The sequence below is a fragment of the Pseudoliparis swirei genome, chromosome 22 (genome assembly GCF_029220125.1).
Source record: "Pseudoliparis swirei isolate HS2019 ecotype Mariana Trench chromosome 22, NWPU_hadal_v1, whole genome shotgun sequence".
Classification (NCBI taxonomy): Eukaryota; Metazoa; Chordata; class Actinopteri; order Perciformes; family Liparidae; genus Pseudoliparis; species Pseudoliparis swirei.
Genome location: NC_079409.1, coordinates 9,087,994 through 9,104,729, shown reverse-complemented (window position 1 = coordinate 9,104,729; position 16,736 = coordinate 9,087,994). Strand labels below are relative to the sequence as shown.

The 16,736-nt window shown below is 40.3% G+C and overlaps 3 protein-coding genes across 4 annotated transcripts; 1 reads left to right on the top strand and 2 right to left on the bottom strand.

The window, feature by feature from the left end:
* Nucleotides 1-223: 223 nt before the first annotated feature.
* Nucleotides 224-10,269, bottom strand: mrs2 (magnesium transporter MRS2). Of its 2 annotated transcripts, XM_056443761.1 has the most exons (12): nt 9,811-10,269; nt 9,280-9,338; nt 9,024-9,060; nt 8,533-8,645; nt 4,722-4,883; nt 4,460-4,590; nt 4,016-4,132; nt 3,447-3,516; nt 3,072-3,154; nt 2,200-2,317; nt 1,664-1,777; nt 1,418-1,572 (listed from the first exon to the last, which is right to left on the bottom strand). In XM_056443761.1, the coding sequence occupies exons 1-12, from the start codon at nt 10,154-10,156 to the stop codon at nt 1,513-1,515; spliced, it is 1,410 nt and encodes a 469-aa protein (XP_056299736.1). In that variant the 5' UTR covers nt 10,157-10,269; the 3' UTR covers nt 1,418-1,512. The 2 variants fall into 2 exon arrangements, with proteins under 2 accessions (XP_056299735.1, XP_056299736.1); XM_056443760.1 differs by having other exon boundaries at nt 224-1,777; nt 9,811-10,268.
* LOC130212663 (integrin beta-1-like) lies at nt 5,234-7,775 on the top strand. Its single transcript, XM_056443764.1, has 6 exons — nt 5,234-5,368; nt 5,842-6,099; nt 6,239-6,443; nt 6,520-6,643; nt 6,863-7,163; nt 7,269-7,775. Exons 2-6 carry the CDS (start codon nt 5,843-5,845, stop codon nt 7,474-7,476), a joined length of 1,095 nt encoding a protein of 364 aa, XP_056299739.1. The 5' UTR covers nt 5,234-5,368; nt 5,842; the 3' UTR covers nt 7,477-7,775.
* Nucleotides 10,270-12,680: 2,411 nt separating the features above from the next.
* On the bottom strand, nt 12,681-15,347 carry LOC130212667 (heat shock factor-binding protein 1-like). The gene is made up of 4 exons (XM_056443772.1): nt 15,173-15,347; nt 13,858-13,924; nt 13,545-13,671; nt 12,681-13,238 (listed from the first exon to the last, which is right to left on the bottom strand). The coding sequence occupies exons 1-3, from the start codon at nt 15,215-15,217 to the stop codon at nt 13,550-13,552; spliced, it is 234 nt and encodes a 77-aa protein (XP_056299747.1). The 5' UTR covers nt 15,218-15,347; the 3' UTR covers nt 12,681-13,238; nt 13,545-13,549.
* Between the last annotated feature and the right edge of the window lie 1,389 nt (nt 15,348-16,736).

The following is a 16,736-nucleotide window of genomic DNA, read 5'->3' as shown; positions in this document are numbered from 1 at the left end:
GCGAGGGGGTGGACAACACAAGGGATATTTAATAGTTGGAAACATTTCAAACATAAAAAATAGCTGGACATATCAGTCAACACTGAAAGAATAAAAAGATGGTGCCGATTGTCTTTTTGTTAAATCTAAACATACTAATGGACCCCTCTGTGTTAGGGAAACACTGTCAAACACATACTAACCAGACTGCAAAGCAAGAAGTAGAGCAGTTATCTTTCAAAGATAATGTTTAACAAAACTCAATTGTTTTATTTCAGTGTAACTTTTAATTACATATAATTTAATAAACACGTTAGTATCCCATACGGATTTTTTGTACTCCTTTTATACTTGAAAGAAGTTAATGTTGAACTGTAGAAATGACTCCCTCTAGTGCAGAACAATGGTTATGACAGCAAAGTACATCAGTCAGACCTCACATGTTGACATGTGATTTTTGACACTTCTAGACATTAATGTCATCGATGTAACTGCTAAGGATGCTTTTTTTTGTCTTTTGGTTTGGGCGTTGAAGACTCTTTTTCTTGTTTTCCATGTCCAAAAACCTCAGTTTGATCCACTGTGACTCAATGTGGTTAAGAAAAGTAAGAAATTCAAGAACAAAGATTATTTTTCTAGACATTAAATATAATGCAGAGCTACAACAGTCAAAAGGGGAAGGATTGAGCCAGGCTTTTCAACTATAGGCTTGTGAGCCTTGAGAATGAATCAAATCCGCTTTGACCAGTTTAGCCAAAAAGGGGAAATATATATGTTTTACCAAGATGACAGGAACATTTTCATGTCTTTTCTGCTGCCCTGTTAATCATCTCAAGAGCACTTATTTGGCAACATCTTGAGGGGATCTTGAAACCCAGGTTAGAAATCATGCGTCAACGTGTAAAATGCACCTTGAACATTTTGATGAATAGCTTTCATGCAAACAGGAACAGGATAAAGTCAATAACTTTAATCATGCTCTTGAAGGTTCCTCAGGTGTTCAGACCCTTTTATCAAATGCCATTTGGAAACACTTACAGTAACAAAGTGAGCCACAATATAAGATAAAACCTGGCAATATGTTTTTTAAAGACTGAGGAATAATTGCTTAGGCTGCTCAGACTTTGTGCCTGAAAATGTGTCACTGCTTTTCATCAGTTATGTTGACACTCACATCAGGTTGAGATTATCCAATGCATGTCCGGTAGTTATTATTAGTTGAGTTCCAATGCTGCAAGGGCATCCAGCTCTAAAGCCACAGATGAAAAAGTAATACACTGAGGCAATGCCATCCATAGAGTGAGATATGAAGACATCTAAATCAAGAGTCAAGTTTAAAATACTGGAAACAAACCACCAGCAACGTAGGAGACACAAAAGCACACATGAGACATCGGAGTCCCCAGACTCAACCTCTGCTAAAGAACATGGCAGAGTACAACAATAAGGCCGTTGCATAAATATGGATAAAACATTCATCCCTAAAGCTGCATTCTGGAGGTCTGATGCATTTCACAGACTGGAGGTGGACCATCATCTGACCCCCGTCTTCATGTCTGATGATTTCAGATTTCTCTTCCAAACTTGAGTGATCTGTATCACAAATGGGAGAAATTACACGCAAGACTTGATCTTCAATCACACTTTCATCTGGCGTGAGTGTGCATGTGTGTGTGTGAATTACAAGAGGGGGCACTGAAGGCTCCAGATGTCGTCCTAGAAATGACAGCAGTCGTCTCCATATCATCCCGCTGCCCAAGAACATGAAGCCGGTTACCAGCCAGAAAATGCGAGTGTCCTGGTAAAACACACAAACCAGGTGAGTATGCACACACAGCACGTGGAGCAGAATAGATGAATACACTCAGATCAAATTGCAGACACTTGAAGGCAGACAAATTAAACACACTCAAACTAAATTGTCTGTAATGACTAAACGCATGTCAAATCAAATAAACAATGTTGAAATGCACTTTAATTATGGATTCAACTACTTTAAAAAAATTATATTTTTTTGGGGGCCAAATATCAAACAAGACAATGTACATTATACATTCTTCAATGTTAAAGTTTGGTCTTACAATCCAAAACACAAAGGCAACAATGTAAAGTTAAGACAACCAAGACATAACTTCTTATTTGAGTAGGTACATGTTAAATGTTTAACACAACTGTCAAACTCCAGATGGGATATACTTCTTTAGCAAGAAGCTGCCTCACTTCTTCAAAGGACGATTCCAAATTCATCCCAAAGGCCACCCCGATGAGACCGAATAAGGAAAGGGAGAAGGAGCCCATCGACAGTTGCAGACTCAGGCGCATCATCACGTTACGATGGCTGGAATCAAACAGACAGCAAGTTATTTAAAAATGTCTTCAAGGGGTCAGGTTCAAGTTGTAAAGGTTCACAGTATTTCATATTTGTCCTAAAACAATGTCTCCAGCAATAATGTCTCATATTCATACCGGCACTTAAAAGATCCCTTCCGATTATGTCGTTTATTTCAGATGTAGATGATGAAATACAAAGTGCAAAATGTTGTTTTGTGCAAACATTTGTGAATCTTAATTAGTCTGAAGGTAGTTTATATCCATTCACAGCGGCTTAACGTTCTGTTTAGAACAATATTCTCAATAAGTTGTAACTTTGGAAGATAACCACTGGCGCCTCATATTCTCTTCCAATAACTTTTGCCTACATTTAGCACAGAATGAGAGTAGTGTCTTATGTCCCCAGTCACATAATGCACAGTCCATTAGGAAGGGATCCATTAATTGGCAGTATGAACATGAGGAATGTTCTTACGAGTACCGACTACTGTTGGAAGAACTGTCGGAGTGAAGAAGAAAGAGATTTTATCTGTAGATGTTGTAAGTTCTAATATTATTTATTATTATTAAAACTTCAGTTTTCAAACTAAATACTGAAAATGGTGAGAAAACATAAATAAACATGAAAACATATATAAATGTTTATTTTGGACAGTCGTACTATTTACTAAAACAATTGGGTTTATTAAACATTACTGGCCCCTAACCAAAAATACACACAGACATACTGTATGTAGAAGTGTGTGTGTGTGTGTGTGTACCTGTCCAGATTGATAAAGATGACACTCTCAGAGTCATCTATCAGCCCTTTCAGCTCTCGGGTCTTGTTCCCCAGCTCCTCAGCCTGTATGGAGCAGGTTATGGACACAACACAAACATGTAGATGACCTTTAACATGGCGTGCCAGTGATTCTGATATGAAATGACAAACAAGACACGTAAAAAGGTTAAAAACCACAATAGCGGTGCATCTATGTACAAATGTTAGAACGTTAGTACAGGTTATTAAAAAAGTTTAACTAAAGCTAAACTCAACAAAAACAAGTTTAGTTTCATTACCGCTGATGCATTATAGTGAGTTTATTATTGAATTATTTCACAAAACTATGTTCTCATTTATCTTTCAGTAGCATTACCTGCATATAATAATTATCCAATAACAGTTCCATCTCCTCAGCATGGTCAATACCCAAGCTGCTCTCCTCACTATGAAGGCAAAAAGACATTGTACGTTAATACAAATAACTAAACGACTGTTTAGGAATCCAAATGTCTCCTACTTTGACCCTTATGCTTCGTTTGAGGTCCTGGGAAAATACTTCAGCACTGTTTTATCACCTGTCATTTAATTTCTTATGGACTAATGAGATAATTCATAAGTTAATTACTAAAATATTACCCATATGTGTGCAAATAATTATCTATATAGCCAAAAGTTATTTGAAAATGTTTGTTGACCTCAATTATATCTGCTCCTCCTGACCGCGACCAAACCAAAGTCATAACCCCAACAAATGAGGCAAATGCAACAGAAAAACATTGTTTGAGGCAGAGTAAAAAATAAAACGGCATTTGACACCTTGGGTGTCAATAAAGTCTTTTCCTTTCGTATCTTTTGCTGCAGCCACTAACCTCGGCTTTCAGCGAGCTTTTAAGAAATTTGCCTTTCAGCCTTCACGTGAGTGTTGGTGAGTGCGTAACTTACAAAACTCTTGGGTCTGTCCACTTGGTGAGACAGAGTTCTTCAATGATCTCGTCCTCATCCAAAATCTTCAGCAGGGTCTCCTTAAAGACTTTAATGTCGGTCTCCAACTCTGATAAACTGTTAGCGGTAGAAAAGTCCAGGAGGAAAATGAGGAACACAGACAAAACTAAATATAGAAGATTTTGAGAGAAGCTAAACGCAGAGATTCTGTGCTGAAAAGTTATTATGGCCATGAAGAAACCAATAATAGTGTGAAACTTGAGCCTTGAGCCATGCCACAAATTATTATTGAAGCTTAAACAGGTGAGGAACATTTTTGGATTGACTGGTAGAAACCAGTACAGTCCCAGAGATGCTAAACCAGTTCCTCCACATCCATAATTTAGTAATGCATCGAATTCTTGATGCTAATAATATGGCAACGGATGTGGTAGTGTGCTTTACCTCTTGCTGTTCTGCAGCAGTACATGTAGTTTACTTCGATCAGCAGAAAGGATTTTGGGATCCACCAGGGATTCCAACGTGTCCAACATTACTGGTTCGACAGCATTTAGCCGAGCTCGTAGAGTGTTTACCTATCGAGACAAATACACGGGGACACACATTGGAGCAGGACTTTGTGTAAGCCCCCAAATCACCGGCAGGTTGAATGTAGGTTAGAACGTGCCTGAATACAGAGACACGTTGGTTCTGTCATGGGTCTCACCTTGTGCTGCAGGATGGCCTCCAGCGCTCTGAACTCAAAGGGCAGAGAGTGCGACTGTGATGCTAGCTGGGGGGCCAGTTCCAGTACCAACCACTGTTCCAATCCCAAACCACGGAAGTCCAACACCAACAGGGAGTGCGGGGTCACGATGGCTTTCAAAGACTGTGGAGAACCAGAGTGATGGGTATGGGGTGTTGGGGGTTAGCCTCTTCAGAAAACAATGAAACTTGTGCATGCAAATACTGCAAAAACCTCTTAATTTCAAGACTTTCCAGATTCAAAACTACTTAAATGTTTAGTAGTAATAGAAACATGCCTTTTTAAATTGTATTAATCAACATAATATTTCGCAGTGTTGTGTCTGTTTCTGTGCTGTGTATACAGAACTGCAGTGCATGTGGATAACTGCAGTCCCAATCGTGGACTCTGCTCTTTCATTATTTGCGGTGATTGACCTGCAAAACACGAGCATGAGCGAAGCACGTCTGTGTTTATTCTCCAAGGCCACAGTTCGATGCCCGAACAGCAGCACCAATCAGGATGAGTGACCATAATCTGGGGGGGTCTCCAGCCGCATTCAAACCACGTCAATATATGACCGAAGCTGGTCAGTGTGCGAAGGTTACATAGCTCCAGGACTACTTCAGGTAACGTACCAACACTGTGCTGTATCCGTTTAGTTTTTTTGCAGAACTAGAGAACCACTAATCTGTTAAGGTTGGACAACAACACATTTTTAAAAGCACCATTTAAAAACAAGTGCAGTAACAGCTCCATTGGGCCAGTTACTTATTATTATTAAGTATTTTAAACTATTGTTGTCTTTTTTTCTGGTTTCAACAAATACACTTTCTATGATTGTTATCCTCACCAGGAAAGAGGTACATGGGTATAAAGTGAATCTCAAGTATTTACATCTACTGTTAGTAAACAAGACTGAGGAATTGCTTCTAACATTTAATTAAATAAAAAAAGTAAAATTATTTGTCTTATTTTGTCCACGTTATTCTGTATTCTAAAGTATCCCTATTTAGCACATACAACTGTATTTTTTAATGTTCCTTATTTAATTTAAATATTTAAGTACATTCACATCCATCCTGCTTCATTCTTACTGCAGGATGTCTGTGAGGATGCTCGGATATCTCTGCCTGCTGCTTGTTCTGTTGTGTCCCAGCTGGGCAGAAGAACAACAGTGTCTCACGTCTGCTTCCAACTGTGACCAATGCATTCAGTCTGGCCCGGCGTGTGCTTGGTGCACCGCCCCTCACTCCATCACCCGCTGTCACACCTTGAAGGGGCTGAAGGGGACGGGCTGTCGTAAAAGAGACATATATAACCCTCAGGGCAAGTTGCAGGTTGTCAAAAATGACAGCAGGTGAGTATACAGGTTTTAAGACCCACTGCAAAACTCTTTACACTGTCAGACAAGTCAGAAACAACATGGCCATCTTATCAGCTTAACTCCCAGTGCAACACAAACATTAATATTCTACGGTAATGCCCTTCTTCGGTAGCACCGGACCAGCCGAGGCCCTGTCCCTCCAGCCCCAGGAGTTCTCCCTCCGTTTGAGGCCAGGAGTGAGCCAGTCCTTTCCTCTCACTATCACCATGCCTACGGACCGGCCTATCACAGAGCTGACCATGGACACCAGCCCTGTGCCTGCAGGAGTCAACATCACATTCAGTGACATCATGAATGGAAACCCTCTGTTCGTACAGGTTAGCTAAATTAAGACATTAAAACATTGGGATATATTAATTATTATTATATTTACAAAGTCTTGTTTTTCTCTAGGTGACTGTCGTGGCTACCCAGTGTCCCAGTGAGGGGGATAACTTAAACCAACAGCAGAACAGGACTGTACACATCACACCCAGAGGCTCTTTACAGAGTGTGAAGTTAGAGATAACTCTGGAGTGTGAGTATAACTTCAGGACCATGCTACTGTCGATAAATGATAGAAAAAAACAAGAATAACAGAATAATCCCCATTTTGGACAGTGAGCTAAGTCCTAAAACCATTTTTACTTAAATAGTGAGTATCCTCCAAAAAGGCCCACATGCTTTTACTATAACGAGACAAATAGCTAGTGCAAAACAATTATTATTTTTTTATAATAAAATGAGTGTTCCCTAGGTCAATGTGACTGCACAAGAAACCGTGAGGAAAGAAGCCCTGGCTGCGGAGGCCGTGGGGCCCTGGTATGTGGCCAGTGTGAGTGTCCCAATCCTTACACTGGACTACAGTGCCAGAAAGACGACGACCTTTCAAGAAATGAAGACTTCTGTCGCTCAGGCCCGAAGGACCCCGTGTGTAGCGGTCGGGGGAAATGTGTGGAGGGATTCTGCGAATGCGATATGCCAGTGAACCAAAAAGAAAGATACAGCGGACAATTCTGCGAGTGCAGCAACCTTGAGTGTCCATACCACAACAACAGGTACTACATTACAAGCTTATTAGAAAGCCATGCGGTATTGGCTTCCCTTTTAATTCATACAGAAATAGATTTATATTAAAAAAGACACCATTTTTTATCAAACAGAATATGTGGAGGCCACGGGAAGTGCGAGTGTGGAGAATGCCGATGTGATGACGATTGGACCGGTGAAGGCTGCATCTGCAGCATGGAAATTGCTTCCTGTATGTCAAAAAATCAGCAAATATGTGACAATAGAGGGATGTGCCAGTGCGGCATATGTAGATGTGAGCCACCTTTCAGAGGCCGGACCTGTGAAGACTCCCCTTTTTGATCGGGCAGCTGTCAGCAGCAAATAGTTTGTGGAGTGTGGGGTGTATTACATAATTATTACTATAAATGTGATGGATTACAAGGACAAAGTTGTATGAAACTCTGGTAAAAATACAAGTACTGCAAGTGTGTATTTAAGTACAGTACAGAACTATTAAACGCTTTGATAGGAAAGGAAATTCCAACATGTAGGTCTACATATATTATGGACATCGTCAGCTAAGACGAACAGGTACCAACTGGTTGCTTTTAATACAAAATGTTATGGAATTAAAGAAATTAAATAAGGTATACACTCAATGTGCAGACAGCATATTTGGTACTTTCTGGATTTCTGTTAAGACCTCACAACTCCCTCTCAATAAACCTGTTTCTGATTCTGATTCTGATTCTGATTCTTGCATCTTTTCACATAAAGAATTGTTCAAATGACTAATTTCCTTTACTGACCCTCCCTTATCCAAACTATTTTTCAGACCGGAAAAGAAAGGAACTTCTTAAATGACAATGACAATTTGAATTTATAGTTACTGTATGCTCTCGCGTTTCTAATTTTAAAACAAATGTATGTTAACATGGAATAACCATGGTAGTTTTGTTCATGAATTAAATTATATGTATTTATGTTCCTAAACTACACAGCAGTTAAACTTCCAGCAAGCATAATATATGTATTTCTCTCACTTATCATCAAGAGTGACCAAGAGTGTGACTACCTCACAGTGACAGTGGTGGGGACCAAGGATGATTGGCTGATTTGTAATGAGGTCTTTGGCTGTCCCGGCTCAAAACTTAAGGCGACACGGTCAAGGCCCTGCAGCTCTTGAACTCTGAGCAGCAGAGGCTGGCAGAATCATTCTTTAAATCCCTTCTCAAAACGTATCTCTAAATATATATATATAGTTGTTATTGTTGTTAAATTATTATTGTGTCTTCTGCAGAACTATGAGCATGTTGCTGGCCATAAAAATAAATATCATTATCAAGGGTTTGAGTTAGACTAATGGTCACAAAATATTTCCAAATCAACAGATGATCTAACAGACAGAGAGAGTACCTCCATCCGTAGGATAATGCAGTTTTTTCTAGCTATTAGGCTGGTGCTGTGCTGGAAGCGAAGGTCTCTGGCCTGAAGACTTAGCTCCTGGAAAAGCTCGGTTTTCTTCTTCTCTGAAAGAAGAGGAGCAGAGGGAGACTGTTAGAATATAGCCTTGAGTGAATACATTTCATTCATATATTTTTAAGTTATTAACAGGTAATAATATATCCCCTGCTTTCAGCATCCTGTTTAAGAAAAAAAAACATCTGGTTGTAGAACAATAAACATAACAGAGTGAGGGGGCTAACCCAACCCATACTGGGATGGTCCCACCAAAGGTTGAGCGACAAGTAACACAGCAATGGTGAGCAACAGTGAATTGTATGTTCAACTGTGCACTCAGTCTACTGAGTGTGGTCTTATCACAGGATAACCAATGACTGATTATCATTGTACTCTTCAAATAAAAGATAATCAAAGACTAATTGGATTTATTTTCCAAAACTTACCGAATGATGTCACATTTCCCTCTTGGTCAAAATGCATCTGGGAAATAAATAAACAAAAAGGTGGTCACGTATCTCGAGCAATCAAAGTATTCAACACATTGTAATGCATCTCAATACATGAAACGCTGACGGTAGATCGGTGGGTGTTGAGAAGAAGTTAAACCCATCTGATAAAAGCTGTGAAATCCAACATCAGTTTCTGCAAAAGCATCTTGACATCTTGACTGTTCAGGGAAGACTGGCCTGCATCTCTTACCACTACAAAAACGGGAGAACCACTGGAGACTTCCGTCACTCTGGAACGGATAAAGGACCCTGTTCAAAGAAAAGTGAAAGAAAGTTGAAAAGCAAAAATGTTTTAAATCTTTGACCAAAGCAATACGATAATTAAACTATGTATACACGGCTGTCTGCAGCTATTATGACCATCACTTCAATGGATTGATAGTCATCATTTTAGGAGTTGAATCCCAATAATGTGAAAAGGCTAATTGGCTTAGTTGATAGTAGATTTGGTAGAATCCTCCACCTCTGTACTTACTCCTCTGCCCCATTTGCCTCCTTGAATTCGAATCAATAAATAAAGAGTTCAGCTTTGTTTGAGTAGGCAAACACAAGTACCTAGATGTCTTTACCAATTTAACCCAACTGATTCAATAACAACGGCTGACATGAGGTCAGAGACATACTGTTATGTCTAGTATTAGATGTGTGTACAGGAGACATTGTGAGGCAAATGGGGGAAATATGTAATAACTGTCAATCAAACAGTCAAACGGACTGTTACCTGGCCACGGTGCACTTGGTTGGAGCAGGCTCTCCTTTCTAACTGCAGCAGCCTGTTGACATCTTCGAGGTTGACATCTTGACCCGCAGACCGCGTCTGGACCGACACTGCTGAAAGTCCTGCTGCACGAGCCCAGAGCTCCATTCCCATGTGGCACAGAGTACTTCAGTGGGCAGAGGGCTGTCTTAGCAGTCGAAGGGACGGCGGTTCGGGTCCCACTCGTCCCAGAGGAAGGGGAGAGGACAGAACTGAAAAGGCGCTTCAGATAAACGTTCCCACGCAATGGAGGATAATATATCCTGCTGCAGTTCATACCGGCAGCGAGCAGCACCCTGCGCAGCTTCATCTCCACACACAGACACCACAGCAGCAGCGAGAGCACCGCACGTACATCAGCGATGACTGCTGGTGGAGTAAAGAAGGACAAGCTGCAGCCCGCATAGCAAGAAGGGACAACAGGTTGGCTGTAAAAACGAGTGAACCATTTCCGGGTCTCTTAAAGAGACAGTACAGCTGTCATGCATATAACAGAAAAAAGAAGAAGGAGCCTACCTCAATATGGCAGTCAATTCAATCTCCTTTATTAGAAGGAACACACAGTTAGACTCTTTCACATTCTTTAAAGCCAATAAAGCTTGTGATATATTGTGAAATATAACGATCAATGTTACACTTGTTTTAAAAGCTGTTACTTCCAACAAGTTGGTTAGTTTTCCATATTGTGTGTCTTTCGCAACTTAATGTGTTTTTATTTTTACTCATACTGATAACAGAGTTTATGGTTAAAGACTGGATACAACTTTTTTAGTTTACTCGGGAAATATGTTCAGAAATCAGACGCAGACTTTGTATTAATTGAATACTTTGTTGGGATTTTGCGGAATGAAGGCTCATTTCTAAATCTGATCCAGAATCTTTTCATGTGTCCATGAATTATTGTTTATCTTTTGTATATTTGTATGTGTTTTATTCCAAGATCAGTAACCTCCGATAAATACACCAAATACGAATTTATTCACCATAATATTAAAATGTAAATGTCTGAAGACAGCATATGTGCAATACTTTACATCCAAACCAATGACCTTTCTATCTGTTATAAAGAGATATAAGAGCCATTTTGTCTGTTTTTGGTCTGTTAACCTCCCACCACTAGGGGGCGAAGAGCCACTGTCAATTAAGACGTAGGCCAATGTAATCAGGAGGAGCACGAGGGCCAGGTGTTGCTAAATTGGCTGGAGCACACAGTTTTTTTTAAAATCTTGTGAGAACAGACTGTGTCACTACAAATGTTTTGATTTCTTTCTTTTTTTAGAACAGACAAATACGTTTTGACAGGGTCGCGACTGGTTTGTGTTGGATAATGTACAACTTCAGAAATAAATAACCTTTCAAGTTAGAAACTGGACATTGCATCTGTTTATTGCACACATCTAAACTAGTCTTTATGCTGCAACCATATATGAGCTTGAATCAAGGTAGCCTGACGCAGGTCAACAGTAAATCTCTGCCTCACTCTTATCGGGGTCCCATTGCCTGCCTGTGCCACAATTTCTCACTCAGAGAAAGAAGTGTCACTCTTTTCTGGATTGCAACTGAAAGCCAAACTGCAGGATGGCATGTGGTGTACCATGTGTTGTGTGGACCCCAGGAATAGTAGGGATCTGGGTAAATAAAGTGTGTGTGTGTGTGTGTGTGTGTTTCAAGGTCAAGATTGGACACTAGCATGATTAAATCATCTCATGGTCAGCATTTATTTTTAGTGGGATTTTCCTGTTAAAATACAAATTACTTGTCTGTTGCCCTTCAACAGAGTCTTCTTGACAATGAGCCAGAGAAACTGATGTCCTAAAACAGGGTGAACAGAGCAGTTACCATTCTGTGTAACCACCAGCCGGCGCCACCAAAGACCATCGATCGGTCTATGGCTAATCTTCAGGGCAAGGTAAGAACTTGGTTTATCGGGCACGGTCATTCATCACATTAACATTTGCAGGGGGATGATATATTTATTGTTCTTATGAATCTCTAAGTCTTGAAGGAAGCAAAGTGCAGATTTCATAACCTTTCCAGCCCAATCGTTGTTCATGATCGAAATGTTTGTTCACTGGATAATCATGATAGAGAGCAGTATGTAGTATTGTGTGGGGGCACAGTAAAGGAACACTTGTTTCTGTGGGATGATATTTTTCAATGAAAAAATTAAAGCCATTTGCAAGGAAAGCTTAGTTATAAAACCAACATATTGTTCTATTTACCTGTTTCCCTCACCTCTATCCCCATCTTGTGCTCTTTTTTTTAAGGGAAAATATTTGGGACCTATGTTAATCTATGTATTTTGCATTGTTTACTTAACATTGTTTTCCATTCATTAGGTGTAACATGAGGTACCTATAGAAAAAAAATCTACAAAAAAAGCCAAAGGGACAAGACTGAGGACTTTAATTTCTAACTTTGATAAGCTAATATTAAAATGCAATTAAGGAACCACTCACTTTTTAATACGTATAACTTTCATATTGCATTCAGAAGATGTTCACTACTAATGTTGTACATTTAGTTTACTACTGTTCAGTTTATCGCTTTATTTTGGTTGCATTCATTTGAAAAAAGGTTCCTGCTATGCAGTCAAGTGGCACTTTTGAGAAGATAGTGTTGCAATAACCTCTAATATTAACCATTAGACATTAAATTCCCAATTGCACAGCCTAACAATGAACTGTTGAATACATTATGAACAATCTAGACCACTCAAAAGATGCAACACAGACATTTCTGATAGTTAGCGTGATCAAATGCATCTCTGGCTTTAAAAAATCTAATCAGAAAAATATATATACACACACAAAGAAACAATTAGCACCTGGGAGTTATTTATATTTTTTAATTCACTCTACACCTGGCCTAATATTTATTATGTAATATATGACAACGCACTGTATTAAATAGCTTTAATAGAAGAACATCTGTTGAAATTGGAATGCATCCCACAGCATTGTCTAACAGTGCCGTTTGTAAATCCCCACATGCTTCAGATGTGCCCACTTTCCATGTTAGTAGGGATGGCGGTTCCACTGGCCTCTGAGCCTGCAGGTTGTTCTCAACACCGGCCAGGGCAAAGCTGTCCCCGTCAGCCATCCTTTTATTAATTACGATCCATGATGGCGGAGAGAATTCATCTGGGTCGCTGCATACAAATCCTTAGGTTGCATTTCTGCACATGTTTCTGAAGGGCATATCGCACTATTCTAACTTACAAATGATGTTCAACTTCTTATGTCATTATATAACTAACCGTTTATCACAATATTCAATATATAAAAAAGCATTTCACACGACGACACACCAAATCAAATAGTCATTTTCAGGATCGAAAAGTCTGCTGCTCCTGAATGTCGGACAGACTTCACGCCGAGACACTTGAGAACCTGCGGGGACAGACAAAACAAGGGTCTGCGTCTGTGAATTCACTCAATGAATACATGTGTGCATTTATCTACGTTAACATCCGACACTGCAAAATAAACATCATGAATAATATGATTAACTGAGATGTGTAAAAGTAAATGACAGTCTCTGATTTAATGATATCTATATATTGTTAGGATTCATGAGTCAATTAGGAAGAGGGACACAACCATGGAGTTTGAAGCTAAATGAAAGGCATGAATAAAAGCTATCTGGGTATACTGGTGTTGTACCGTTCCAGAAGCTGGATGGGGTCTATGGCTTACCTTCATTATGACCCCTGACCCTCTTTAGCCTTTTCCGGTGCCGCCTCAATCTCCTCAACGCCAGCCTGGGTCATCAGGTCGGCGATGTTCTTCTCCAAGTCGTCAATGCGCGTGCTCATCTCATCAAGTGAGGAAGCCGTTAAGGCATATAATTAACAAAATAACTAAGTTACTCTTAAATGGGTCAAATTTTGTCCAGGTCAGTCCACTGTTAAGACATTAATCCATCATTATATTAGATTAAAAATCTGCACCACAAAGGCATTTTATCAATGAGAAATTGACGGCTTTTATAAACGATTAATTAGGATATTCCTCCCGATGATCTGGTCGGACATGGTCTGGAACTTGTCCTGCATCTGTTGCAGCAGCGTCTGGACCTGTGAAACACACGGCACAAGTACTATAAGTGCAATTATGGGGCGACTGTGGCTCAGTGGTGCGAAGGGTCATCCTTCAATCAGGATCAGTAGTTCGATCCCCGGCTCTACTAGTCCATGTCGATGCGTCCTTGGGCAAGACACCTAGTGTTGTGTCTACGGTCTATGAATGTTAGATATTGCTGATGGGAGGGGCTACAGTTCCACTTGCACATCAGTGTATGAATGATGTCACTTTGAGTGGTCAGAAGACTAGAAAATCACTATACAAGTACACTTACTATTTCACTATGATGCCACATGGATTAGAGTTGGTTCACTGAAGATAACAGCCACACGTCAAACGGGCCAGTTTAATTTAATGTTTGACACAATCAAGAAGATTTAAGTAATGATGCCTTCAGTGGACTGTGGACCGTACTTTTGACACCTGAAAAAAATCAGCATGCCCACTCTAATGCACCATGCCTGTGGTCTGAATATTTTTTTTCTAAAACAGCAGTGCAACAATAAAAGAAGTATATAGTTTCCTTGACGACAATGTAAAAGCTCTTTCACTGGGGGATGATTGCTTAATTATCTGTGATGAAGGCATTCAATTCAACAGATGCATGCTCTTCTGTATTGGTGCATTGCTTCGCACACACATGTTATTTAGGTGTGAACACACATTAAGGAAAGATCTGGAAGTGTACTTAATCACGCTTTACTCAACAATGGCTGTAAATAAAAGTGCAGAGACAACATAAACAAAATATAGGGGAAAAAGAAGGACAGCTACAACTTGAAGGTGTAGGAGTGTAACAGGAATGCAATGGCTTGTATGCTCATCTCTATAACACCACTACTACCAACACATTACCCCAGCGACAAGACAGCGACACTATTCCATTTGAATTAGAAAAAGTGGCTCTGCAGAAGTACATCATGTGTGTTTATGTAACGCTGCGCGTGTTGCTCTGTTGTCATTTGGTGATGTCATGTAGAAGCACTTTCCAATAACGTGCAAAACAAAAGGTCAGCACGTTCTCACCTCAGTTAACAGGTTTGAACCCGCATAACTCATAACCCGGATGTGTACACGAAGAAAAATAAACACAAAATGCTGCTGGTGCTACGGTCTGGCTAGCCTTCACCTGTGAACTAGCGAAGGATGGCTAGCTAGCCTGCGTTAGCATTCCTATAGCCATCCTTGCTAAGCTAGGCTGCGGTAGCTGACGCTGGCTCGCCATCTCGAGCACAACTCACCACATTGGTGAGGTCCTGCACCGACTTGGGGTCCGTCTCAGCCATGTTGTGGTGGGAGTTATTAGCAGCGGACAAACAGTTTTACAATTCAGAAAGTCTCCTTATTGTGTACACTATGAGTCGTGTAGCTGTTCGAAATAGATAGCAGTCCCTGGCACCACCCACCGCGCAGTCAGCTGTTCCGCAACACTAAGAGTCTCGCGAGAGCTGGGTTTGGGTTTCTAAGTCACGTGGAATATGTAGTTTTTTTTAATGAGCAGTGTGTGGAGCAATCTGGTTTACATGAAAGAGATTGCAATTGTATGTTTTCTATTATTTGAAAAAGCACAGACGGAGAAGTCACACATTTTGATTTTAATAACAAATATTGTTGTTGGTGCTGTGGAGCATATCATTCCTCCGCAGTGGAGCGTGACAGAACAAGTTTGAGAACCACTGCGTTAGCCTGACAAACACGTGAACTTCCTCTGTCCGTGTCCTGCTCTGCCCTGATGTTATCAGAGCTGCCAACTTTTCAAAAAACCTTGGAATGAGATTTTGTCGGGGGTGACCAACATTTTGCCGCGCACGCAGCCACACACGTTGGTAGCTCAAATATCAGGAAATTTTAATTAATGTGGCGTTGTACCCACGTTGTACCCTGCATTCTGGCCTGGCAAAGGTCTTTTACGAGGCATCTTTGCTACCTTAAAGAATTTAAATGTTTTTTAATAACTCTTCTCTCATTTACAAAAACATGCCTAATTCTATTGCACAAATGTCCTGTCTTTATGTTAAATTCTTTATAATACATCTTACTTGTTCAAAGAGCTGTTTGGAAAAAATGTGAGAGGGTCCTTTTCCTAGGCCTGCAAATAAAGTGATACATGCTATGTGGGCAGCCTTAACAAACAATGCTCTGATGTTTTGAGTATGCAGTCTACCAAGAGGTTAACAAGGTGCTCTCCTGCTGCTTGTTATGACAGCTGAGTTTACATCACCACACAAAATCACACGCACAAACACAACGAATTATTTCAAGATTTAAAGTTTAAGAGAGTGAGTACTTAATTGAACCACATGTCATTAACAGGGCTCTTAAGTTTTGAAGACAGGCAAGAGTGACATATCTATCCAGGATGCTTTATTTTCATTGATTGCTGGATGAAATCTTACCCAGATACAACAGATACGTTTTTTTCTGATTGGCTATTGTGTAGCCCTTTTCTAGTGACTATTTTTGCTCCATCCCAATGCGCGCAGACCGGCGTCGGAGCTCTGCAGCGGAACAATCGATCGGCGTATTGAACACCCCTGCATTCAAGCATTAAATAGCCGAGAGTTTTTTTCAGCGTGAGGAATTCGATGTGTGGCGGGAGTGCGTGAGATAAGACCGAAATGCGTGAGTCTCACGCTCAATGCGTGAGACTTGAGAGCCCTGCAGTAGTCTCTGCTCGTTGTGTCTGTTTGAAAATCTTCTTCTGTTGCTAACTTCGGGACTCTTTGTGGTAAATAGGATGTCTATGCAGCGAATAGGTTTACAGATGCGCTCCTTAGCGCCATCTATCGTCGCGGAGTTTGAAAA

Excerpts from the sequence above, each read along its gene's own strand:
- LOC130212667 (XM_056443772.1), bottom strand. The coding sequence starts at position 15,217 with ATGGCTGAGACGGACCCCAAGTCGGTGCAGGACCTCACCAATGTG. Across the intron at positions 13,925-15,172 it reads TGCAGGACCTCACCAATGTG|GTCCAGACGCTGCTGCAACA; the intron begins GTGAGTTGTGCT and ends TGTGTTTCACAG. Across the intron at positions 13,672-13,857 it reads CGACCAGATCATCGGGAGGA|TTGATGAGATGAGCACGCGC; the intron begins ATATCCTAATTA and ends CGGCTTCCTCAC.
- LOC130212663 (XM_056443764.1), top strand. The coding sequence starts at position 5,843 with ATGTCTGTGAGGATGCTCGGATATCTCTGCCTGCTGCTTGTTCTGTTG. Across the intron at positions 6,444-6,519 it reads GAAACCCTCTGTTCGTACAG|GTGACTGTCGTGGCTACCCA; the intron begins GTTAGCTAAATT and ends GTTTTTCTCTAG. Across the intron at positions 6,644-6,862 it reads GTTAGAGATAACTCTGGAGT|GTCAATGTGACTGCACAAGA; the intron begins GTGAGTATAACT and ends AGTGTTCCCTAG.
- mrs2 (XM_056443760.1), bottom strand. The coding sequence starts at position 10,156 with ATGAAGCTGCGCAGGGTGCTGCTCGCTGCCGGTATGAACTGCAGCAGG. Across the intron at positions 9,061-9,279 it reads GTTCTCCCGTTTTTGTAGTG|ATGCATTTTGACCAAGAGGG; the intron begins GTAAGAGATGCA and ends TTTATTTCCCAG. Across the intron at positions 2,318-3,071 it reads ATCTTTATCAATCTGGACAG|CCATCGTAACGTGATGATGC; the intron begins GTACACACACAC and ends GTTTGATTCCAG.